General features: G+C 40.0%; 1 protein-coding gene across 1 annotated transcript; it reads left to right on the forward strand.

Moving 5' to 3' along the window:
• Window positions 1-1,499: 1,499 nt before the first annotated feature.
• On the forward strand, window positions 1,500-7,975 carry LOC129838977 (oocyte zinc finger protein XlCOF6-like). Its single transcript, XM_055906243.1, is given in 3 exon segments — window positions 1,500-2,125; window positions 5,752-7,217; window positions 7,220-7,975. Coding segments are annotated over 3 exon segments (1,971 nt in total). The 5' UTR covers window positions 1,500-1,731; the 3' UTR covers window positions 7,331-7,975.
• The last annotated feature ends 18,358 nt before the right edge of the window (window positions 7,976-26,333 follow it).

A 26,333-nucleotide genomic window follows, 5' to 3' on the forward strand; every position in this document is an offset into this window, starting at 1 on the left:
TTGCCTGCTCTGCCTAATGACATCATTGTGAAACATTTCCATTAGCATTTCACTTCTTTCTTATGAACATTTTATCAACTAGTCTTTGAGATATTAGGCTACTAGGGTTCTTACTTTGCGTTTTGGTGTACTGAAAAATACTCTGATGTCCGTCTTTTTTCTGCCATTTTTCTACCTGGCTGGCTACACACACACAGTGTGTAGGTTATTTACAGTAGGAGATGGGCTTCTATCATCTTATATCATTCTATATGGGCTTCGATCTAAAAGATAGCTAGCAAATGTGAATTGCAGTGACAAGAGTTGACAGCTGTATGAGTTCACCATTTACACAACATATGCTGCAACCTTTCGTAATTTTAATATAGTTTGTTTCATATTGGCTGGCTTCCAACAATAGCTGAATTTGCAAAGCTAGCGAGCACCAATTCCGTTTCTGTGGTGTTTGCTATAATCTTTGCTACCTGGTTAAATAAAGGTGAAATAAAATAAAAAAGTTCACTAGCGACAATTTAGCTTTTGCAACGAGACCATTAAATATATTTAAGACAATGGTAGAAGAGAGTGTAGTTCTGTTCAGTTTGTACTTCAGTTTATCGCTAACCTTATCACAGGGACTTTGAAGCACTCTAGCTGCATGCTGATCTTGGAATAAACTGACGATAGCAAAGATTCCATCTTTGACGACGCCACATAAATGGAATAGGTACTAGCTAGCTTGATGGTTAATGTTTGCTTTAGTTTGCGTGCTAGCTCTGCAAATTCAGCTAGTGTGTGTGTGAACCCTGCCAACATAAAAAAAAAAACATTGCTATGGCCGATTGACTTGATAAACCTCACGTCAGTTACGTGCATTAAGTGCCTTTCACACACTAGATACGAACCCTCTTTTACCTTGCCAGCTAAGGAACTGGCAGTGGATCAAACCATTGTGAGGAAAAGGGCGGGGGTCGCAATCTTTTGAAACTTACAAACGCGCCATTATGTGTCTATAATCAGCATAAGTGCTTTCATTGCGTATTATTCATATTATTGAAATTACATAGTTATGTTTACAGTGCTATATTGGGGGGGACAAATCATATTTTTCCCAGGATGGGGGGGTCGTGTGTCCCCCGTCCCCCCTGGGATTTCCGCCTTGGGGGTACCCCTCTCTCCAAGTATTTCTGTCCACCATATTTGCTGAAGAAAGTCAAACAGTCACTAGCATAGCAGCAGCCTCCCCCGGTCCTAGTGCCGGCCCAGTAGGAAGTTTAAGATGCGATGGAACGGTTGACGAAAATAAGAAATCACAGAAAAAATATATTGACTGATATTGATTTATTTAAGGGGGGCTAATTAATATTTTAGGACTAACTACGTCCCTGATTACTACCCTTTAACTTTTTGTCTGAAAATTCAATTTACATTTTACTCAACTGCGTTGCCCACTCCAGTCAAAGTCTGCGACTTTAAGGCAATGCTGCTAGTGTGACGTATAATCTAGTAGACGGGTCGCTTCTTTCAACAGCAGCAACAGTTATTCAGCCACCTCGGTAGCTTGCTAGACAAAATAGACGAACCAATAACGCTCTTTAGACGCTTAAGTGTATATTAGCCACTGTATTTTAAAACCACTACTGTCGTCTAGTTAGTTATCCGTTTTAATTTAATATTTACGGTATTGTTTTTATTATTCATCTAGCGGGCTGGTTAAGTTAGCATTAGCCTAGCTAGCTAACATCTCCAACCATGAGGTCACTAAGCTACTCTCTTGTTAATGAAGAGGAGGTCTGCTGGACGGAGAAAGAAGCTCTCGTCAAAGAGGAGAAGGAAGAGGAGGTTATCACAGTAAAACAAGAAGTAGAGAGTGAGGCTGTTACAGTGAAAAAAGAAGAGAAAGACGTTTCAGTGAAAGAAGAAGAAGACGCGTTCAGATTGGAAGAGGATGTTACAGTAAAAGAAGAGGAGGAAGAGAAAGAGGAGGATGCAGTTTTTGGAGTGAAAGAGGAGGGGGAGATTACTGTCACATCGAAAAAGGAGGAGGAGGAAGAAGAGGAGGAAACTGGATTTCTGGGCTCGGTTTCCCAAACGCATCTTAAGGCATCCAATGGTTCTAACGATGAACGGGCCCTGGTTAACACAAGTAAGTACTGCCTTAAAAACAGAGGCACAAACTCTGCAGTTGTTGAACTGATGTTTTATTTTTTTTATGTCACCTTTATTTAACCAGGTAGGCTAGTTGAGAACAAGATCTCATTTACAACTGCGACCTGGCCAAGATAAAGCAAAGCAGTGTGACACAGACAACAACACAGAGTTACACATGGAATAAACAATAAACAAGCCAATAACACAATAAACAAGTCAATGACACAGTAGAAAAAATAAAGTCTATATATAGTGTGTGCAAAAGGCATGAGGAGGTAGGCAATAAATAGGCCATAGTAGCGAAGAATTACAATTTAGCAGATTAACACTGGAGTGATAAATGAGCAGATGATGATGTGCAAGTAGAGATACTGTTGTGCAAAAGAGCAGAAAAGTAAATAAAAACAGTTTGGGGATGAGGTAGGTAGAGTGGGTGGGCTATTTACAGATGGACTATGTACAGCTGCAGCGATCGGTTAGCTGCTCAGATAGCTGATGTTTAAAGTTGGTGAGGGAGTCTCCAGCTTTAGCGATTTTTGAAATTTGTTCCAGTCACTGGCAGCAGAGAACTGGAAGGATGTGTGGTGTTAAAGGGGAAATCTGCAATTACTACATCCATATTTTGATTTTTAAATGATTTATTTATAGCCATTCATTCTTGAAGAACATAACACATGCCTCATGAGCTTAGTTCAACTGTTGTACCCCATCAGAACCCAGAATAAGCTTTTTACTCCACTCCAGAAACAATTTAAATCAACACTGTATAGCCTCAAAACATAGTTACAACTATAATGTTGATATCATGGATGGTCAGTCCTTGCATCCATAGGTCTGTCTATGAATTTGAAAGTAGTTACATTTCTCCAGCCCCATCCATCATCTTATTAGCAAAACAGTGGTGGAATTACAGCTTTGTTATTGGTTGATTGATTGTTGTGTGACTTTTTTAAAGGGGCCACCTAGTATTTAAACAGCAACAAAATGGCTGCCCAGAGACTTGGTTTGGTAAACAGCTGGGGGATGGGGGCTGGAGAAATGTAACCACTCCCAAATTCATAGAGAAAGCTATTGTATCAACCGTAATCCAACACCTAGCGACCTCGTCAAGAAGTTCAGACATCTTGGCGTAACAGTTATAAGGTGTTGGCTTGACAGTCGCTGGACCCAGGTTTGAGTTCAGCTCAGGGTAACCCCCTGAATTCACTACACTATGAATACAAGGACTGGCCATCCATGAGGTCAAAATTATAGTTTAACCAGATTTCGAGGCTATATAGTATATTCTAGAATTCATCCATGATTTCATAATAATAGTTTAACCAGGTTTCTAGGCTATATAGTATATTCTGTGTGCTTTAACCATTTGTACATTGTTACAACACTGTATATATATATAATATGACATTTGTAATGTCTTTATTGTTTTGAAACTTCTGTATGTGTAATGTTTACTGTTAATTTTTATTGTTTATTTCACTTTTGTATATTATCTACCTCACTTGCTTTGGCAATGTTAACACATGTTTCCCATGCCAATAAAGCCCCTTGAATTGAATATTCTAGAATTCATCCATGATGTCATAATGATAGTATAACCACGTTTCTAGGATATATAGTATATTCTAGAATTCATCCATGATGTCATAATGATAGTTTAGCCAGGATTTTAGGCTATATAGTATTCTAGAATTGACAGTGTAGATTTCCTGTGGGGTTCAAATTGTTAGAGCTGTTGATAATTCATTGTATAATATTCAGCCAATTTATTTTCATGCCATTACATCAATATAGCCTAACCAGTTGAGAAGAAACTCTTCTATAAGGGATTTACGCCAATTCAAATCTGATATCAGGACAAAATGTGATTTATAGTCACCGAATATACTAAGTATTTTTATTAAACTCAAGCGATAAATGGTAAAAGCAATTTTCGTATATACGGGTTCTCTGTATCACCTCGCAGGGCAGAACAGAGAATTGGCAGGATGTAAGTAAGCAGCTGTTCTTATACGGTGATAGACGTAGTTCCAACCCGTCTGTTGGCCTATCACAGTAGAGGCTGAGCGTGGTTTAAACTTTGCTCAGCCTATCGCCGGCGCTCAGACTGGTCCCAGCCTCTTGGTGTCCGGCGCTGTTGCTGTGTGGATTACGCTCCAACACCCTGGAGACTGAGGTCAGACAGTTCTGTAACATTGTTTGAGCTATTTGCACCTGCATAGAAAGCATACTGTTCTCGCTCAAGGTTAACCACAGCTTCTCTGCACACTATCTGGTGCACAATGTTACTTTCAGCACACACACACAGGCGCCCAGGCTAACAGTTGCTAATATTATATCACATGTGATATAGCATTGGGTTATAGTGGAATAAACACAAATCCTAACACGAACCACCTCCTCCTGCTGGCCTTCGTAAATTCTGACGTTGCTGGTAATAGGCAACCTACATTTGGAGTGCCAAGTTATCTTACCATTTCTACTGATCTGGTGCCAGTTATGATTTTCATATTCACATTTTACTGGAGCAGTTTAATTTAATTGATAATAGTATCTCAAAATCATTGTCTGTGATTAATCTACATTCTATCTAAATCTAAATGAAAATTATACAAATCTAAAAGTAACTTTTATTGCCATTGCCAACTATGTAAAAAATTGCCTACATAAAGCCAACAAATAAAACATTGCAAATAAATATCCTATAAATCACATGGCCTGTCTACAACGAACTTGAAACATTGTTTCAAATAATTCTGGGCTCTTGGTTTCCCACGCCAGTGAGTTCGAGACAGACACAGCTGTTGGCTATTTGTGAAAGGGATAAGAAGTAATCAGGTATTTTATGACATTTCCACTGGATCAGCGCATTACGTTTTTCCCTTTCGTGCCGGGTGGTTATCGAAAGGGCGAGAGCTGGAAATGTTTTTCAAATACTTTGAGGAACTATTCTCATTTGCAATTGATTTTGATTGGACTTTGTTTACTTGCTGTTTGAGGTGAAGAGAAATTTGCTTTGAGAAGCTCCTCAGCTCATTGGTGGTGGTGCGTTAAGACAATCAGAAATACTATCAGACATCCCCAAATTGGCACATTTGTAGGCCTACATTTGGGCTCAGGCCAGATAGACTAGTCCTACTCTATATGCGTAGTAGGTCCATGTTGTTAGGTTAAGTTAGGGGTCCTACAGTAGGTCTAATTTGTTGTTGTTATGGGTCCTACAGTAGGTCTATGTTGTTGTTAGGGGTCCTACAGTAGATCTATGTTGTTGTTAGGTGAAGTTATGGGTCCTACAGTAGGTCTATGTTAGATGAAGTTAGGGGTCCTACAGTAGGTCTATGTTATTGTTATGGGTTCTACAGTAGGTCTATGTTGTTGTTAGGTGAAGTTATGGGTCCTACAGTAGGTCTATGTTGTTGTTAGGTGAAGTTTTGTGCCAATTTGGCAAACACTTAGTGTACAAACCCTCATTAATATTTAACCTTAATTAATAATTAACCTTAATAACTTGAATAACTCAATCATCGATGTTACTAATAATGTGAAAACAAGACAAAATAGGACTATTCTTGCTCATTTTGTGGGCCTTTAACCATCTGTCTGACTTTGTTGTTCACGCAGGAGAGAGACGTGACTATCGTGGATCCTCTGGGGAGCCTCAACAACCTCATGATGCTGACAAGGCAGAGAAGAGTCTCTCCACATTAGAACACCTCAAGAAATACCAGCAGAGACCCACAGGGAAGAGAACTCACTGCTGCTTTGACTGTGGGAAGAGATTTGCCTCATCAACGGGCATTAAAATTCATCAGAGAATCCACACAGGAGAGAAACCTTTTAGCTGTACTCAATGTGGGAAGAGTTTTACTCAATCAGCAAGCCTGATATCACACCAGAGAACACACACAGGAGAGAAACCTTATAACTGTGCTCAATGTGGGAAGAGTTTTACTCGTTCAACCATTCTGAAATCACACCAGAGAACACACACAGGAGAGAAACCTTATAGCTGTGATGAATGTGGGAAGAGTTATGTTACATCTAGCAGTCTGACTAAACACCGGAGAACACACACAGGAGATAAACCTTATAACTGTGATGAATGTGGAAAGAGATTTGTTACATCTAACAGTCTGATTAAACACCGGAGAACACACACAGAAGAGAAACCTTATAGCTGTGCTCAATGTGGGAAGAGCTTTATTCAGTCTAGCTGTCTGACTAAACACCAGAGAACACACACAGGAGAGAAGCCTTTTAGCTGTAATCAATGTGGGAAGAGGTTTACTCAGTCATCCAGCCTGAAATCACACAGTAGAACACACACAGGAGAGAAACCTTATAGCTGTGCTCAATGTGGGAAGAGTTTTACTCGTTCAACCATTCTGAAATCACACCGTAGAACACACACAGGAGAGAAATCTTATAGCTGTGCTCAATGTGGGAAGAGCTTTACTGAGTCTAGCTGTCTGACTAAACACCAGAGAACACACACAGGAGAGAAGCCTTTTAGCTGTAATCAATGTGGGAAGAGTTTTACTCAATCAACCGGCCTGATATCACACCAGAGAACACACACAGTTGAGAAACCTTATAGCTGTCATGAATGTGGGAAGAGATTTGTTACATCTAACAGTCTGACTAAACACCGGAGAACACACACAGGAGAGAAACCATATAGCTGTTCTCAATGTGGGAAGAGCTTTACTGAGTCTAGCTGTCTGACTAAACACCAGAGAACACACACAGGAGATAAGCCTTTTAGCTGTAATCAATGTGGGAAGAGGTTTACTCAGTCAACCAGCCTGAAATCACACCGTAGAACGCACACAGGAGAGAAACCTTATAGCTGTGCTCAATGTGGAAAGAGTTTTACTCGTTCAACCAGCCTGAAATCACACCGTAGAACACACACAGGAGAGAAATCTTATAGCTGTGCTCAATGTGGGAAGAGCTTTACTGAGTCTAGCTGTCTGACTAAACACCAGAGAACACACACAGGAGAGAAGCCTTTTAGCTGTAATCAATGTGGGAAGAGTTTTACTAAGTCAACCAGCCTGATATCACACCAGAGAAAACACACACAGGAGAGAAATCTTATAGCTGTGCTCAATGTGGGAAGAGTTTTACTACATCTAGCAAGTGGACTACAAACCATATAACACATACAGGAGAGAAATCTCAGCTGTGGTCAGTGTGACCAGAGATAATCTGATAAAATACCTCTGATCAAACATCAGAAAATACATACATGAAGGACAGAAAACTTATAGCTGTGATCAATGTGGGAAGAGTTTTTGTCAATCTAGCGATCTGACAGTGCACCAGTGAACACACACAGGAGAGAAACCTCATTGCTGTGACCAGAGATAATCTGATAAAAGATCTCTGATCAAATATCAGAAAATACATGCAGAAAATACATGAAGGAGTTGTTTCATGATATCAATGAATTAATGTCACAATGTAGAATGTTTTAACATTGTAGGAAGAGTATTTTAATGATGTCAAAATGTAGAATGTTTTAACATTGTAGGAAGAGTATTTTAATGATGTCAACATGTAGAATGTTAACACATTGTAGTAGGAGTATTTTAATATTGTCACAATGTAGAAGCCTAAACGTGTGTCCCCTGTTCTATTGATTTCATTATGATATGGATATTAGCCTCAGGGGGAAATCCAGGCTCTGAATTGAAAGAGTACTATTTATGAGATTTAACATTTACATTTAAGTCATTTAGCAGACGCTCTTATCCAGAGCGACTTACAAATTGGTGCATTCACCTTATGACATCCAGTGGAACAGCCACTTTACAATAGTGCATCTAAATCTTTTAAGGGGGGGGGGGGGGGGGGGGGGGCAGAAGGATTGCTTTATCCTATCCTAGGTATTCCTTGAAGAGGTGGGGTTTCAGGTGTCTCCGGAAGGTGGTGATTGACTCCGCTTAACAAAAAGTGACTAACAAAAAGAGTTGTGTTACACTTACCACATTGGTGACCCACTTGAATCAAAATGCAACACTTCGAAATGTAGCGAGCTGTTTTCTACAAATTGTCCTCTAACCAGTGATGTACACATTCATTATTCCCAGATTCCGTGTGGTTTTTGAGCTGTTAGTTTTAAGAGGACGTTCAACCTCCTCTCCCTCTCGCACAAATGATTTTAGCGATGAGTTATGACAAATAAGTGTTGTGTTCCTTTGTTTAGCGACCCCTAAATTGAAATGCATCACTAAAATGTAGCAGACTGTCTTCTGCGAGTTGTCCTGTAACCAGTGAGATAAAAGATATCTCCCATTTCCATGTGTTTTAGTTGTGTTAGTTTCAACAGCACGTACAACCTGATTTCACCCCTAATCGATATCAGTGATTTATTGCTACTTGTCAAAACAACAGCGTTTCTGGTGCTCGTGCAGTTTATAAGGTGCTTGTTTTAAAAAATACAAGTAATGTGATTATTGTGGCAGATGTTTGTGTATACAGCCCATTTTATGTTTAGGTTTTAATATATCACAAACTGTTTCTGCATATTGGTTATTGATTAAACTGTGTACAAACTGTGTTTTAACATTGGGCTATCCCACCTAGCAAAATGTAATTGAAAATAAGACTATGCAACCAAATATTTCATATTTACATTTCATGTAACATTTAGTAATCATAATGTAACCAACTGACTATTTTTGGGTACAATTATATTGACATTGTTGCCCTGCTTTTAGAATATCAGGATTCATTCTCAGATGTGCCAACCCAAATGTACTAGAGCATGTGGTAAGGACAACTTGGTTGCTGATTGTCTCAAGGGTGGGCAGTCAAAATATTTGTGTTGTGCATTTAACCAGTGTGTTACCATGGATCACAATTTATTTTGACACGTTTTTCCGTTTGGAGGTGAGTTTTATCTCTTATTCTTATCTGTATTTTTTTTCAACTGCACTGTCGGTTGGGCTCGTAAGTAAGCATTTCACTGTTAGGTCTACACATCTATTCAGCGAATGTGACTAATACAATTTCATTTGAGTTATGTTTGGGCTCGTTCCAAGTGGACGAGAGTTCTAGAAGCTAGTGAGTTTTAGGATTCTATAGAAAGAAAAAAACTATACGATTGTATATTTATATTTAGAAATAAATGTTTTTTTCTTGTTTTAATTGTTGACAGCCAGTAGACACCATGTTTATATTGTAGAAGGTGAAGCATTGTAGTTGATTATGTGAAATGGAAGTTGTTTTCTAGTCAGTTGTTCAACTGAAATGTGTCTTTGGCACACCGATTGGTGTCACCCCGTTAGTCAGTATGTGTTACACCTTTGCTGGCTTGTCCATCTCGTTAGTGGGAAGGTGTTTCACCTGAGCTGGTCCAGGTTCTATTTAAGAGTGTCTGGCCCAGTGCTCCAGTTGTCTTGATAGATGTGGAGAGTCAACACCTTGAGTTGCTCCTCCTTTTTGGTTTGCTTCCTGTCTTTAAGTTTGTTATGGGTTTTTCTTTTGTTTGCCGCTTCTTGGGCAGATTTAGTGGGTCTCATGGTGGGTGTCTTTTATGTCCCAGTTGTTGTTACTAGTCAACTTTCAGTGGACACCCCACCCCCCATAGTGTCTTTCAGAGCCCCTCCTAAAAAACAAGCTTATATTTTGGGTTAGATATTGCGTCCAATTAATATTTGAATCAATGGAATTTCCTTGGAATGCTCATTAGTCTTTCTGTTTTTTAACCTCTTATGTGTGTTGTGTACTAAATATTTCGGTTTATTTTCATTGTTTTTTAATGTGAAGCCATTGTGTTGCATCCATGTCTGAAATGTGCTGTATAAATAAAGCTTAATTTGATTTCAACATATTGTAAAACAAATTAACCCAATGACCGACCAATCAACAGACTCTTGGTCCATCTTAGTATGAAAAACAGATCAATCCCACATTTCCAGCCTGCTGAAGGCATGGTGGAGTGGTAAACACCACCCCCGGCTCTACCAGGGCCTTGAGGTAGTCTCCCACAGCTCTGCTTATGTCATGTTCTGTGGCCTTGCCGTTCCATTTCTTGACTGCCCCTGCAACACAGAAAGAAACACATTTAATCATATTATATAAAACATTCAAAGTAATGGATATGGAGCATCTACAGCCTCAGTTACACCTGGCACCTAAATGTGACTTCTGTCATCCGATCACTCCAAGCTGCATTAGGTCTGGATGCACAAAAGTCACAATGGGCTGCATTATGTTTAGATCTGCCAGGATGGGCATTGTGTTTGGAATTTGGCCACTGAATATGCATATGCAATGTAAAGAGATGGGGTGAATGAGTGGGGAAAAGTACATTTGACACAAATGACCTTCATAATATCAAAGAACAAATGAATATGCCTGAGGGGAAATTAACTTTCATACAGCCAAAAGGGGGAGAAATTACACCTATATCAGTGGACAATTTGCACTAATGTAAATAAACATGGATGATGGAACATATTACCTTTTGCTGACGTGATGAACCGTTAAGGGGACATAAATATTTACCATCTGAACCATGTGTGACCTCTCACCTCTCTGGGGTTAGAAATGTTCTTCCTAACCAGTCCCTCAACAGCTCTGACTGAGCTCCACCCTCACTGGGTCTTCAGAGGAGAGGAAGGCTGAAGTGGGATGGAAGAATGAATGGATCAGTCAGTCAATAAAGTGTAGAGCTGCTGTCTATGCTGTCTGACAAAATCACTATTTTAGTAGTTCATTAAAGTAAATAAGGTTTTATGACTGCTGAATACCAACCATCAATCACTTAGATCATGTATTTCCAGGTAGAGATACATCCTTGGGACGTCCCTAGCCCGTTGAAGTTGACATTTAAAAGGGTTAAGGTTAGGGTTGTCCCAAGGATCCCAGATAGCATTGACCATTGTGCATTCTTCTGTCTCTTTTACATAGCAGGTCATAGGTTCTGACTTCTAAACGTGAAAATATGAAATATCCTTATCCATGTCACTGTTAGAGAGAGGGGAATGTAGAACGTTTACATTCTGTCAAAATGTCTGTCAGCCACAGTCTGGTACAAGTCAACAGGACAGCTGTGAGGTGGGGAGGAGAAGGGCCACAGTCTGGTACAAGTCAACAGGACAGCCGTGAGGTGAGGAGGAGAAGGGCCACAGTCTGGTACAAGTCAACAGGACAGCCGTGAGGTGAGGAGGAGAAGGGCCACAGTCTGGTACAAGTCAACAGGACAGCCGTGAGGTGGGGAGGAGAAGGGCCACAGTCTGGTACAAGTCAACAGGACAGCCGTGAGGTGGGGAGGAGAAGGGCCACAGTCTGGTACAAGTCAACAGGACAGCCGTGAGGTGAAGAGGAGAAGGGCCACAGTCCGGTACAAGTCAACAGGACAGCCGTGAGGTGGGGAGGAGAAGGGCCACAGTCTGGTACAAGTCAACAGGACAGCCGTGAGGTGGGGAGGAGAAGGGCCACAGTCTGGAACAAGTCAACAGGACAGCCGTGAGGTGGGGAGGAGAAGTGCCACAGTCTGGTACAAGTCAACAGGACAGCCGTGAGGTGGGAGGAGAAGTGCCACAGTCTGGTACAAGTCAACAGGACAGCCGTGAGGTGGGGAGGAGGGAGGAATTTAGGCTGAGGTCAGATGAAGTGAGGAAGAAGTCATGTGACTAAAGTTCTGCCTAGCAACAGAGGTGCAAGGAGGAGACTCAGCATAAAGGGTTAAATACCAGTAAGGAGGAGACTCAGCATAAAGGGTTAAATACCAGTTAGGAGGAGACTCAGCATAAAGGGTTAAATACCAGTAAGGAGGAGACTCAGCATAAAGGGTTAAATACCAGTAAGGAGGAGACTCAGCATAAAGGGTTAAATACCAGTAAGGAGGAGACTCAGCATAAAGGGTTAAATACCAGTTAGGAGGAGACTCAGCATAAAGGGTTAAATACCAGTAAGGAGGAGACTCAGCATAAAGGGTTAAATACCAGTAAGGAGGAGACTCAGCATAAAGGGTTAAATACCAGTTAGGATGAGACTCAGCATAAAGGGTTAAATACCAGTAAGGAGGAGACTCAGCATAAAGGGTTAAATACCAGTAAGGATGAAACTCAGCATAAAGGGTTAAATACCAGTAAGGATGAGACTCAACATAAAGGGTTAAATACCAGTAAGGATGAGACTCAACATAAAGGGTTAAATACCAGTTAGGAGGAGACTCAGCATAAAGGGTTAAATACCAGTAAGGATGAGACTCAGCATAAAGGGTTAAATACCAGTAAGGATGAGACTCAACATAAAGGGTTAAATACCAGTAAGGATGAGACTCAGCATAAAGGGTTAAATACCAGCGCTTGTGTGAATTTGTCTTGGTCTTATGCAGCTGTGACTCAGTGGGTGAATAAACTTGGTTTGAGCTTTACTTATCGTCTGAGTTTTTACTCTTTATTTATAACTTAACAGGTGTAAAAGAAACACAGACAAGACAAGTAAGTGTGCAGTGGATTATGGTCATTGAAGTTAATTACAACGTTGTATGCGCTAAACTACGTAGAATATTGGCCTGTTGGAAACTACAACTCCCTACTACATCATTCAGTTCAGGCTGGATCTGCTTTATCTCTAAAGAAACTACAACTCCCTACTACATCACACAGTTCAGGCTGGATCTGATTTATCTCATGAGAAACTACAACTCCCTACTACATCAAACAGTTCAGGCTGGGTCTGATTTATCTCTAGAGAAACTACAACTCCCTACTACATAACACAGTTCAGGCTGGATATGATTTATCTCTAGAGAAACTACATCTCCCTACTACATCACACAGTTCAGCCTGGGTCTGATTTATCTAGAGAAACTACAACTCCCTACTACATCACACAGTTCAGGCTGGATCTGCTTTATCTCTAGAGAAACTACAACTCCCTACTACATCACACAGTTCAGCCTGGGTCTGATTTATCTAGAGAAACTACAACTCCCTACTACATCACACAGTTCAGGCTGGGTCTGATTTATCTCTAGAGAAACTACAACTCCCTACTACATCCCACAGTTCAGGCTGGGTCTGATTTATCTCTGTGCAATGTTGTGAGGGAAAAATCTATTTTAACCTCTTTAAGTTTATGTGTATGTTTGTGTGGGTCTGTAACCACACACCCTCTGGACAGACAGGCCAAAGGCGCTGGGCCCAATTCAGGGAACCGTTGATCTACTTCAGAGGAACTGTGTGGAGAGTGATTTCCTGTTGTTTTGACACCTCACTGGAAGACTAGAATAACTAGCTGTTGCTACAGAACGAGACGACCAATTCACAGTTAGTCTGTGTCTCATTCTCCACACACGGACACATGCCAAGATCACGTGTTTTCTATATGCACAAGATAGTTTGACTATATAAGGCTTCTGAACTCCTTGTGTCATCGAGCTCTCGGCCTTCCACCTCAGAGTGTAGGGTTGACCAGCTACATTATTGCAATTCTTATAAAATAAAGGTTGATTGTTTGAAGAAATAGGGGTTCCGTAGGGTTCTTGGTCGATAAAACGGCCCCAAAAGGTTCTTCAAAGAACTTGTTAGAAGGTGGGTTCATCGAGGAACCTCCGTTGTTGCTGGACTTCTTCCGGGAGCTTCGCAATTACAACTGAAAATGATGGAGACAAGTTTGGATGAGACAACAAGTTAAAAAGGTTAAGTTGGGTTGAAGTTTGGCTCTGAATATGTCTTTAAATAATTTATTATAATAATATAACATACTAATAATGAATAACGACGACAATGATGGTTTTCTGTGAATATCTTCCACAACGTTACAATAGTAAATTACCGTAAATATTAGAAAGCCGGGTTTGACCGTTGGCGTTGTATGAGCTACAGTACAGTACCGTTATCTAGCTAGATAACGTTATGTCCTAACTAGGCACAACTAGGTTTGGATTATTTCCTCAACTATATTCTTTCCCATATATTGTATATCGTTTCCATAAAGCCTACATGGCTTTACACTCATTAACGTACGTTTCCAATCTAGAGCAGTTGTCACTTTTGTGAGAATGAACTAGCCAACGTTAACTAACTAACTAAGGACGGTGACCTGTCCAGACGAGATGTTACAACGAACTGAATCGTCAATGGAGGTCTTCCTCTTTATATAGCCTGCTACAGCATGCAATACTATTAACTCACAAGGGGGCATAACGTTGCATGGACAATACTATCCCATTTTGGAAACGTTACATGGACAATACTATCCCATTTTGGAATATATATATGTTTTAATGCTTGTAAGACTATTCTTTGACACATTTTCTCTTCCTTTGAAATTCTTAAAGGACAGAACATGGACACAATATAATTGGGATCAAGAAGAAGGTACAGCTATGTTGTAGGACAGCTGCATTTGAAGTGTACATTTAACCTACATAGCAGTCAATACAAACTGAAATCTATTAGCATAGAAATGTGTGAAAATTATCTTTTCAGATCTTCTCAGAAATTAATCAAGTCCATGGAATGGATATAGACAAAAAGAGAATTTAAGGACTAGCAGAGGTAGAGAGGCAGGGCAGGGGTGAGGACATCATCCTGCTATTTTGACAGTCCCTGAAGGACAATACAGAAGAGGGATTTGCTCTGATTCCTTCCCTTTCTCTAATGTATTTTGTAATAAAATTAGCAAGTGTAGTAAGGTCATAGTTTTACTTTACTAGGACTCGAGAGCAGCAATTCTGCTCTTGCCCAACCTCTTCAATGAGAAGACGAGTGGCCTCTATGTCCGTGACAAGGTATGCCTATGCACCAATCATCTGTTTCTTCATAAACATAGGTGTGCATGCTTATATAAAACTACAGCTGAACATTTGTTATGTTCTTTGTTAATTGTATGTGTATTCATATTTTCTTACTTTTGTTGACACAGATTTCACCGCTCTTCACTTCTTTACTGCACATCGGCGGAAATCCATTTCACCATGAGAGTGAAATCCCACTGGCCTTTGATGGGGAGAACATCCACGCCCTCGAGCGTCCCCATGGGACTTGGGTCTCTGCTTGGGCTGTATTTTTTATTTTACCTTAAGTTTCCCCAAAATGTTAAGAACATACGTGTTTTTCTAAGTTACTGTGTTCTGGGGATAAGAGAAGTTGGGGTGAAGTTACCAGGGCCGGTCATAAAGATGGCAAACTTCCTAACATACGCATACGATATACACACTAAAGCTGAAAAATCTTTATTTTGCATCAAGTCTACAATATTGTTACTTTACCAATGATTCATTTTTAATGTATGTTGTTTTTATTGTACATCATTATTTTATATATTTTAAATGTCATGAAAAGCACTATACAAAGTAAATGTATTTATTATGGTCTGACATGTCTGCAGAAATGTTGCAATTTTGTAATGTGTTTTGTTTGGTAAATTGTTTTGTAAATATTAATTCAAATTTGTTGTGCAACTAAATAAACAATTATTTAAGTCAATATTGTCAATATTATTATTAAAATATGTCTTTATAATGGAGGGAGGGTGGACAGGGAGTTTAAAAAAATGCGGTTCCCACGAAAGGTTCTTCAAATAAATTTTAGGAGTTCCCCCACTGTTTCAATTTGAAGAACCCCTAAAGGATACTCCAGGAACCTTTACTTTTTAGAGTGTATATTGATGAAAGTCACCTTGTCTGAGAGACATTTACATAGTTATACACAGCCCGATTTGGGATGACTATTTTGGGGCGAAATAGCGGCCACGACAGACCTGATATCGCCAAAATTCGACGTCCTTGGACGTCACGTGCTGACGGGGTATGACCAAAGTTATTCTATTTAGCTACACTTTGTAGTACATTTTCAAAGGCAGTCGCTGGTTTTTGGGGGCAGTTGCTTTCTAGCTTTTTGTCTGAAAGTATTTTCTCAACTGCGATACCAACTCCAGTCAGCAGACAGCGATGTACGTCTTTCAAGTGATTCTGCCACTGAGACGTATAATCTAGTGGACTGTAAGCTTCTTCAACATCAACAGCTAGTCAGCCACCTTGGTTCACTCTAACTTTATGGAAAAATGCAATATTTACACAGGTCGTCAGGAGCGGTCACCAAGTGAAGAATAACATCCCCATCGCCAAATGTGGTTAATTTCTTTAATATCAAACGAGACAAACTTATTACACAAGTCAGAGTTATTCTGAAACAAAATATTTATTCACCTATTAATAAGGGAGCAGGTCAATACAACACACAAATATAAAGTGAATCAATTGAGTGCTCTATGATAATGACGGCTGGTCAGCAAATCACCCCCAGATGACTCTTTGAGAGCCACGAGACAAAAGTACAAAGGTCTTTTCTAGCCAAGATGCACCCCTTTCAACCTACATGACCAACAATAGATGTATAGAACGGGTCACAAGGTTAAAATTTGAATAAAAGATACTTATAATTCTCAGCAGACAGTATCTGCTGTAGAAACAATACTCTTTGTGTAGAGACCAGGGTCTGGCCCTGGAGTCATCTCTCCCTGGTACCATATAGAACAGAAACATTAACTCATGCTCTGGAATGCGGTCTCTTTAGGATTCATCACCCAAAAGACATTGTAAATCTCCTGTCAGTGTTTTCTCCCAGAGGCCCGTCCTCAGTAGAACACACAGACACAATAGTTCTAAGAACCCTCTATTCTGTTGCATAAACAACCATTTGATGCAATAAAAGTATTATAACATAACCTTGCATTTTTGCTCACAGTGTCCACTGAAAGTTGACTAGTAACAACAACTGTGACATAAGACACCCACCAATGATACCCACTAAATCTGCCCAAGAGGAGGCAAACAAAAGAAAAACCCACAACAAACTTAAAGACAGGAAGCAAACCAAAAAGGTAGCGCAACTAAAGGTGTTGACTCTCCACATCTATCAAGACAACTGGAGCACTGGGTCAGACACTCTTAAATAGAACCTGGACCAGCTCAGGTGAAACACCTTCCCACTAACGAGATGGACAAGCCAGCACAGGTGTAACACATACTGACTAACGAGGTGACACCAATCAGTGCGTCCTACGTGCTAACGAGCTATATATGCTAAAGTCCAACCTCAAAATATAAATGGAAAAACCAAAGCCTGTAACACCTTCCCCCTTTAGACAACAAATATATCCTATATTTTTGTTGGACATGTTTGCTCACCCCCAACAGAAAACAACTTCCATTTCACATCATCAACTACAATGCTTCTACAATATAAACATAGTGTCTACTGACTGTCGACAATTAAAAACAAGAAAAAACACATTTCTAAATAATACACAATCGCATTATTTTTTAAATCCTTTTTCTTTCAATAGAATCCTAAAACCCACTAGCTTCTAGAACTCTCGTCCCCTTGGAACGAGCCCCCCAAAAACTCGTCTCCAATACAGAAAAACGTGCAGTCAAAATAAATTGTGATCCATGGCAACGCACTGGCTAAACGCAAAACTTGTTGACTGCCCACCCTCCTGTAATATCCGTAGTAACTTTCCACCTTACTTCTCTCTCTTTTCAGGGTTCACTTGATAGGCATGTTGTTGGATCGGCCCAGTCCTCAATGTCATGCATTTGAGTTAGCACATCTGAGAATGAATCCTGATATTCTAAAAGAAGGGTATTAACTTCAATATAATTATATCTAAAAGCAGGGCAATAATGTCAATATAATTGTACCCAAAAATGGTCAGCTAAATAATGATTACTAACTGTTACATAAATTGTAAATATGAAAATTAAAACCAAATGTACACCCTTTGTTAATATGTATTGGCAATAATTAACTTAATGGTGAGGCATGGAATAATAAAACTTGTAATAACTTTTGTCAGGCTGAATGTTTGAAATATGAGGTGATGAGTCATGCTTCTTCAGTAGTGGAATAAAGACAATTAGCACTTGAATGTTGTCAAGAAATACTGGAGTGATGTCAGATTGTTAATAAAATTGATTATAGACCAATTTATTATACTGCTTTCATGTGTGTATATACACAAACATCTGCAACAATTATCATATTACATGTATTTTTTTAAACAAGTAGCTTTTTCAACTTGTAGAAAACAGCTAGCTACATTTTGAAGTGCTGCATTTTGATTAAAGTGGGTCACCAACGCAGTAAGTGTAACACAGCTCTTTTTTTGTTAGTCACTTTTTGTTAAATAATACTCTTTCAATTCAGAGCCTGGATTTTCCCCTGAGGCTAATATCCATATCATGCTGCAATCAATTGAACAGGGCAAATTATAGGGTAGAACATCATTAAAATACTCCTTCTACAATGTAAAAACATTCTACATTGTGACATCCTTAAAATACTCCTACTACAAACATTCTAAATTGTGACATTATTTCATTGATATCATGAACCAACTTCTTCGTGTATGCATTTTCTGATGTTTGATCAGAGATCTTTTATCAGAGTATCTCTTGTCACATTGATCACAGCTATGAGATTTCTCTCCTGTGTGTGTTCTCTGGTGTACAATAAGATTGCTTGATGTAGTAAAACTCTTCCCACATTGATCACAGGTATAAGATTTCTCTCCTGTGTGTGTTCTCTGGTGTATTTTAAGTTCTGATGAAGATTTGCAACCTTTCCCACAGTCAGAGCAGCAATGAGATTTCTTCCCTGTGGGCCTCTGCTGGTGTTTCTTCAGGTGTTTTGACGTGGAGAGACTCTTCTCTGCCTCTTCAGCATCATGAGGTTGTTGAGGCCCCCCAGAGGACTCACGATAGTCCCGTCTCTCTCCTGTGTGAACAAAAAGTCAGACAGGTGGTTTAAGGCCCACAACAGCAAAAATCCACTGTAAAAAGGTGATGCCAACAGCGTAGCCATTATGTTGCACAAACAATGACGTCTGTAATGAATGTTAATTATTTGACATTTGTCTTAAGACAGTCAAGTCATATTTTGTCTTGTTTTCCCATTAGTAGTAACATTGACGATTGTGTGCTAGAAATACGTTTTTAAAGTTGTTGAAATCCTAAGCAGTGTGCCAGACAACTTTTAGTCTCCAATATGGGCACCTTTCTCTAGGTTTATGTTGTTGTTAGGTGAAGTAATTGGTCCTACAGTAGGTCTATGTTGTTGTTAGGTGAAGTTATGGGTCCTACAGTAGGTCTATGTTGTTGTTAGGTGAAGTTACGGGTCCTACAGTAGGTCTACGGTATTGGTATAACTGGGGATTTCCGCATGAGCATGGAGGAGTTTCTGCAACCAAATTGCGTTTTAGCAAACAGAGGGCAGAGAGCGATGCACCTATTTGGGGATGTCTGATAGCATTTACGCACCACCACTAATGATTTGTGGAGCTTCTCAAAGTAATTTTCTCTTCACCTCAAACTGCAAGTAAACAAAGTCTTACTAAAATCAATTGGCGAATGATAATAGTTCCTCAAAGTATTTGTAAAATATTTCCAGCTCACTCTTTATAACCACTCGACATGAAAGGGAAAAATGTAATCCCGTCATCCAGTGGAAATGTCATAAAATACCTGATTACTTCTTATCCCTTACACAAATAGCCTACAGCTGTGTCTGTCCCAAACTCACTGGCGCAGGAAACTCTCAGGGCCCAGAATATTTTATATCAAGTTTCAGACCGACCTAGGTGATAGAACTTGAAACATTGTATCAACTATGTAGACAGACCATGCCCATCCAATGTGATTTATTTTTATCTGTATATTTTCTAGCTGTTTTTATTTGTTGGCTTTATGTAGGCTATTTTTACATAGTTGGCGATGGCAATAAAAGTTATTTAGATTTGTCAAATTTTCACTTCAATTCATATAGAATATAGATTAATCACAGATAATGATTTTGAGATAAAGACTGTTATAATTAGTATTACTATTATCAATTAAATTAAACTGTTCCAGTAAAATGTGAATATGAAAATCCTAACTGGCACCAGATCAGTAGAAATGGTCAGAAAAATTGGCACTACAAATGGAAAAGATTGCCGACTGCTGTTGTAGCCTATTACTGGAAACTTCAGGAGCATAACTTCAGAATTTACGAAGGCCAGCAGCAGCGTGAGGAGAATGCTAAGGAAGAGGTTTTTTTTCTTATGGTTAGGCGATCTTGATCTCTGGTTCCCTCAAGTCATTTGTGTGTCTCAATTATTTAATAAAACGGGGGATTCCTATGTTGATGATGTAAAGAATATTTGCTGCTCTGTGGTGTGTAATGAGGAGCAACCAGACGCTGGACGCATTTATGAAATTGCTATTTCCAGTTACTAATAAGCATGCACCCATTAAGAAAATGACTGTAAAAGCTGTTAAATCCCAGTGGATTGATGAGGAATTGAAAGATGGTATGGTTGAGAAGGATGAGGCAAAAGGAATGGCAAATAAGTCTGGCTGTGCAACCGATTGGCAAACATCCTGCAAATTGAAAAATCATGTGACTAAACTGAATAAAAAGAAGAAAAACTACACAATAAAACAAAGATAAATGACAAGATTAGCAAACTTAGGCATGACATACCAGCAGCAAACGCTGACACTACACATCCAAGAATATCTGACCAAATTATGAAAGATAAGCATTGTAATTTAGAATTCCGTAAAGTCAGTGTGGAAGAGGTGAAAAAAAGCATTGTTGTCTATCAACAATGACAAGCCACCGGGGGTCTGACAATCTAGATGGAAAATTACTGAGGATAATAGCGGAATATATTGGCACTCCTATTTTCCATATCTTTAATTTAAGCCTACTAGAGAGCGTGTGCCCTCAGGCCTGGAGGGAAGCTAAAGTCATTCAACATGACCTATGCTCTGCATAGTTAGCTCCAGGTAAAATGTTGCACTTATTCAGCCATTCTGTGACCAAAAACAAGCTACATATGGACAGTACCAAAATAAACTGACTCTGGAAATGACAAAGCGCTTCGTAACTTTGCTGGAAATGGGACAAACGGACCCCTTCTGTGGTAACAGACTGGGACGATTTGTAATCAAATCTAATTCCCAGGAACGGGTTTCAAATGAACCACAGAGACTGTGTGGGATAATAACATGGCCGTGTCCAACGCTTCTTGTTCCCTCGATTCCACTACCAACCACCAATCTCCAATCGGACCCTTAACCTGTATCACTAGACACTTCATAGTGAGCTACAGGTAGGAATCAGCAATGAATCCCAATAATGAGCCACCTATGGGAGGGGTAACCCTTTGTGAACAAATCTCTCAACGTATTACTGCTATCCTGGGGAGATTGATATACCCCTTGAACATCGGCTGCAACCCTCGTCGGATGTGGCAGGGCTTGCCACATCAGACTACAAAGGGAAGCACAGCCGATAGCTGCCCAGTGACACGAGCCTACCAGACCAGCTAAATCACTTCTATGCTCACTTCGAGGAAAGTAACACTGAAACATGCATGACAGCATCAGCTGTTCCGGACGACTTTGTGATCACGCTCTCCACAGCCGATGTGAGTAAGACCTTTAAACAGGTTAACATTCACAAGGCCACAGGGTCAAACGGATTACCAGGACATGTACTCCAAGCATGCGCTGACCAATTGGCAAGGGTCTTCACTGACATTTTCATCCCCTGTCTGAGTCTGTAATACCAAGATGTTTCAAGCAGACCACCATAGTCCCTGTGCCCAAGAACACTAAGGTAACCTGCCTAAATGACTACCGACCCGTAGCACTCACGTCTGTAGCCATGAAGTGCTTTGAAAGGCTGGTCGTGGCTCACATCAACACCATTATCCCAGAAACCCTAGACACACTCCAATTTGCATACCGCCCCAACAGATCCACAGATGATGCAATCTCTATTGCACTCGACACTGCACTTTCTCACCTGGACAAAAGGAACACCCATGTGAGAATGCTATTCATCGACTACAGCTCAGCGTTCAACACCATAGTACCCTCAAAGCTCATCACTAAGCTAAGGACCCTGGGACTAAACACTGAGCACACACACACACACTCATCGAAGGGGTTGTAATGGAGCAGTTGAAAGCTTCAAGTTCCTGGGTATCCAGATCCTTGGTGTCCACATTATAGGCTTAGTTAACTGGTGAACTGTTGAAATCATGGAAACATAATGACGATTCTAAATCTAGATTTGGAATAGAATGTGCAGCACCTTGAATATATTGTTGTTTGACTACCAATTAATAAACCAGGGAGGAATTACTGACAGAGTAGGAGCCTGGTGGAGACATCCAAGAGAGGGAAATCAGGAAGGGAAATGACAGCAAGTAGTGTAGACGAAAGGGATAATAAGTTGGTGAAGCAACAGATGTGCTGGAATGAGAACAATATAGATGGAATGAGAACAGTATAGATGGAATGAGAACAGTATAGATGGATTTTTTTTAATTTTTTTATTTTACCGTTATTTTACCAGGTAAGTTGACTGAGAACACATTCTCATTTGCAGCAACGACCTGGGTAATAGTTACAGGGGAGAGGAGGGGGATGAATGAGCCAATTGTAAACTGGGGATTATTAGGTGACCATGATGGTTTGAAGGCCAGATTGGGAATTTAGCCAGGACACCGGGGTTAACACCCCTACTCTTACGATAAGTGCCATGGGATCTTTAATGACCTCAGAGAGTCAGGACACCCGTTTAACGTCCCATCCGAAAGACGGCACCCTACACAGGGCAGTGTCCCCAATCACTGCCCTGGGGCATTGGGATATTTTTTAGACCAGAGGAAAGAGTGCCTCCTACTGGCCCTCCAACACCACTTCCAGCAGCATCTGGTCTCCCATCCAGGGACTGACCAGGACCAACCCTGCTTAGCTTCAGAAGCAAGCCAGCAGTGGTATGCAGGGTGGTAATGAGAACAGTATAGATGGAATGAGAACAATATAGATGCTACTTTGAGAACACAAACTCTCACATCTTTCACAGCACAGCACGAGGGAGTCCAGGGGATGACTGGAGGAGCAATGGAGGAAGCATTGTGGGATTCTCTTGGCGTGAGTACAGTTGTTGAGACTGAGTGGACGATGGTGAAGAACAGTGGAGTGAAAAAGGCTAAAGTTGGTAATGAACAGCAGTTTAGGGTCGGAGTGGGAATCATCAGCAAGGATGTTTTTGTGGGTGACCTGTTAACGGTCTCAAAGATGGTGAAGGATGAATTGGGTAAAGTGGAATCGGTTCGAGTGACCAGGAGCGGTATGATACTGATTGTGTGTCAACAGCGCAAAAGGAGAAAGCTTTGTGGGGTTTAGGTTAAACATTTCAGGTAGATGCACGTTGAATAAAATGAATGATAGACGGAAGGTTTTACTGTGGATTGGTGAAGTGGTTCTCCCATCTTATGTAAAACCTGGGTAACAGAAGCCGCTGCAGTGTTACAATTGTAAAAAAGTTTGGACTTGTGGCAAGTGTTTGTCGAAGGAATAAATATGTCGTAGTCAGATCAAGCATGTTGTAATTGTGATGGGAATCACGTTCCCGAGTTCCCAGAGTGCCCTGTACGGATGAAGGATGTCACAGTCGCTAGGATGATCAGGCCCATCCAGCAGGTGTCCTATGTGGAGGCAGTGAAAATAGCTGAAGGAGTAGAGAGGAGAAGGTAGTTCTTGTCCCACAGTGAAGCCATGCAGGAGAAGGATCCCAACACACTTGTAGTGAACAAGGTGGAATTTGTTGTGTTTATAGAGCAAGTGATAAATTGCATTAATAAATTATTAGTAACCTTCGTCCAAAACTAGCAGTTTCCGCATTAGCTTGGAGGAGTTTCTACAACAAAATTGCGTTTGCATTGCCCTCACTGCCACAGTGATAAATTGCATTAATAATAAACTAATAAAACATCTAAGAAGCTAGACATCATTGTGAGGCGGCAAATAGATGTCTGGATCTCCAGGACTTCAGACTAAATGTTACAGGGAGTACTGAATGAAGACGTCCCCCCCTCCCAGGTTCCTGAACCTGTGTAGGGATCTGAATAGTACCATTTTTGTTTGAAATTCAGGGTAGTGGAGTGAATTTGGTTTGTGTTTATTTTACGTAAGTCTGATTAATCCCAAAAAATTTTGCGTTTTGGTTATTTTTTACAACCTCGTACAGTAGGTGGCAGCAATACACCTGATGAGTGTAGTCTGACAATAAACCTCAGAAAATAAGACATGGTAGGAAGCAAAGTGTTGGTCAGTGTTTCCAGTTGACCCTAATTAGATGTTACATTACATGTTGTTTTCGTACTTCACGTAGCCGGCTAGCTAGCTAACATATTTATACTTCGCTTACTCCTCTCTGATAAGATACCGCTGCACAAACATGCTTATCTAGGCCTACACCAGCACTGGTACCAGGCAGTATTAGCTAGCTACGTTTGCACTGACTCTTAATACATTTAGCAAGCTAACTAGCCCGCTAACTAGCAATTAGGAGCTAACATTATTTGAGCAACACCTTGCTAAGAAAATACAATATTTCACCTTTGATGTAATGGCTTGAAAAGAATTGCCAGAATATTATACAAATACTTCTCAACAGCTCTAACAATTTGACCCCAAAAGGAAATCTACACTGTCAGTTATAGAAAGACCCATTTACTATATAACCATTGATTCTTGAAGAATATAACTTATAAATGCCTCAAATGTTTCAGCCATATTACCCCACCAGAAACCAAAACATAAGCTTGTATAACGCCACTGTTTGTAAACAAATACTATATGGCTGAGGAGTAGGGTCGATCCAAGCGTTCTAACCTCACAATGACAGTAAAGCACCCAAGCTAACTGGCTAACGTTGGATAGCTTGCTAGACACAAATCAGAGAAAACATCACTCTTACCATTTTACTTGCCCTAGCAGAGCTGGTTAGGCTGTTTTCATGTTATCCAGAGCGTTGGTGACTAACTGTGCTGCTGGCAACAATTTAATTTGAGCTTTTTTGCAGATGTTTACTGACACCAGCCATATTCAATAGGTGTTGAGCATTATTAAATTAATCAGTTATTCTGCTCTCTAATCAAGTCAATAAACATTGGGTAGTTAGTTAGAATATAGTTACTATACTGGCAAGTTTGATGTATAAGTAGCCAACTAACGTTAGGTAGCTAGCTCACATACTGGTACATACTGTTGTAAAGATTTGCTATGCTTTTTGCAAAGATAGTGTAGCTAACATAACGTGTAACTTAATCGAAAAGTCATTACTTTATTACATTGCTCAACATTTGTCATAATTATTTAAAGCAGTTAATCTGTATCCGCTCTCTCGTTGGACTTCGGCTGCATTTTTTTCACAATTTTCTTCAAATCTGAAAACGTTAACCACAACCATTTCCTGAAGAATTGCATTATGGGACCTAAAGTACTGCATGTATACTTCGTATTTTGGCGAATTTAGTACGACATCCGGGAACTTTTGGCTACTAACTACATCATACTATGACCAATAAGCAGACTATATACTCTATTAACATCACAAATAGAATACTCATACTAACTACATCATACTATGACCAATAAGCAGACTATATACTCTATTAACATCACAAATAGTGCAGTTAGTATGAGTATTCTAACACAGCTCAGGACTCTGGGCAGCCATTTTGTTTGTTTAAAAACTAGGTTGCCCCTTTAAAAAAGCCACACAACAATCAATCAACCAATCTGCAGTTCAACCAATAACAAAGCTGTAATTCCACCACTGTTTTGGTAATAAGAGGATGGATGGGGCTGGAGAAATGTAACTACTCTCAAATTCATACAGACCTATGGATTTAAGGACTGACCATCCATGATATCAACATTATAGTTTTAACCATGTTGAGGCTATACAGTGTTGATTTACATTGTTTCTAAACATTGGAGTAAAAAAAGCTTATTTGGGGTTCTGATGGGGTACAACAGTTGAACTAAGCTCATGAGGCATGTGTTATGTTCTTCAAGAATCAATGCCTATAAATAAATAATTTAAAAGTCAAAATATGGATGTAGCAATTGCATATTTCCCCTTTAACACCACACATCAGTTCAACAACTACAGAGTTTGTGCCTCTGTATTTAAGACAGTACTTACTAGTGTTAAATCAGGGCCCGTTCATCGTTAGAACCATTGGATGCCTTAAGATGCCCTTGGAAAACCGGGCCCAGATATCCAGTTTCCTCCTCTTCTTCATTTTTCGATGTGACAGTCATCTCCCCCTCCTCTTCTTTCACTGAAACGTCGTCGTCGTCCTCCTCTTTAACTCTGAAC

Source organism: Salvelinus fontinalis, chromosome 40, assembly GCF_029448725.1.
Source record: "Salvelinus fontinalis isolate EN_2023a chromosome 40, ASM2944872v1, whole genome shotgun sequence".
NCBI lineage: Eukaryota > Metazoa > Chordata > Actinopteri > Salmoniformes > Salmonidae > Salvelinus > Salvelinus fontinalis.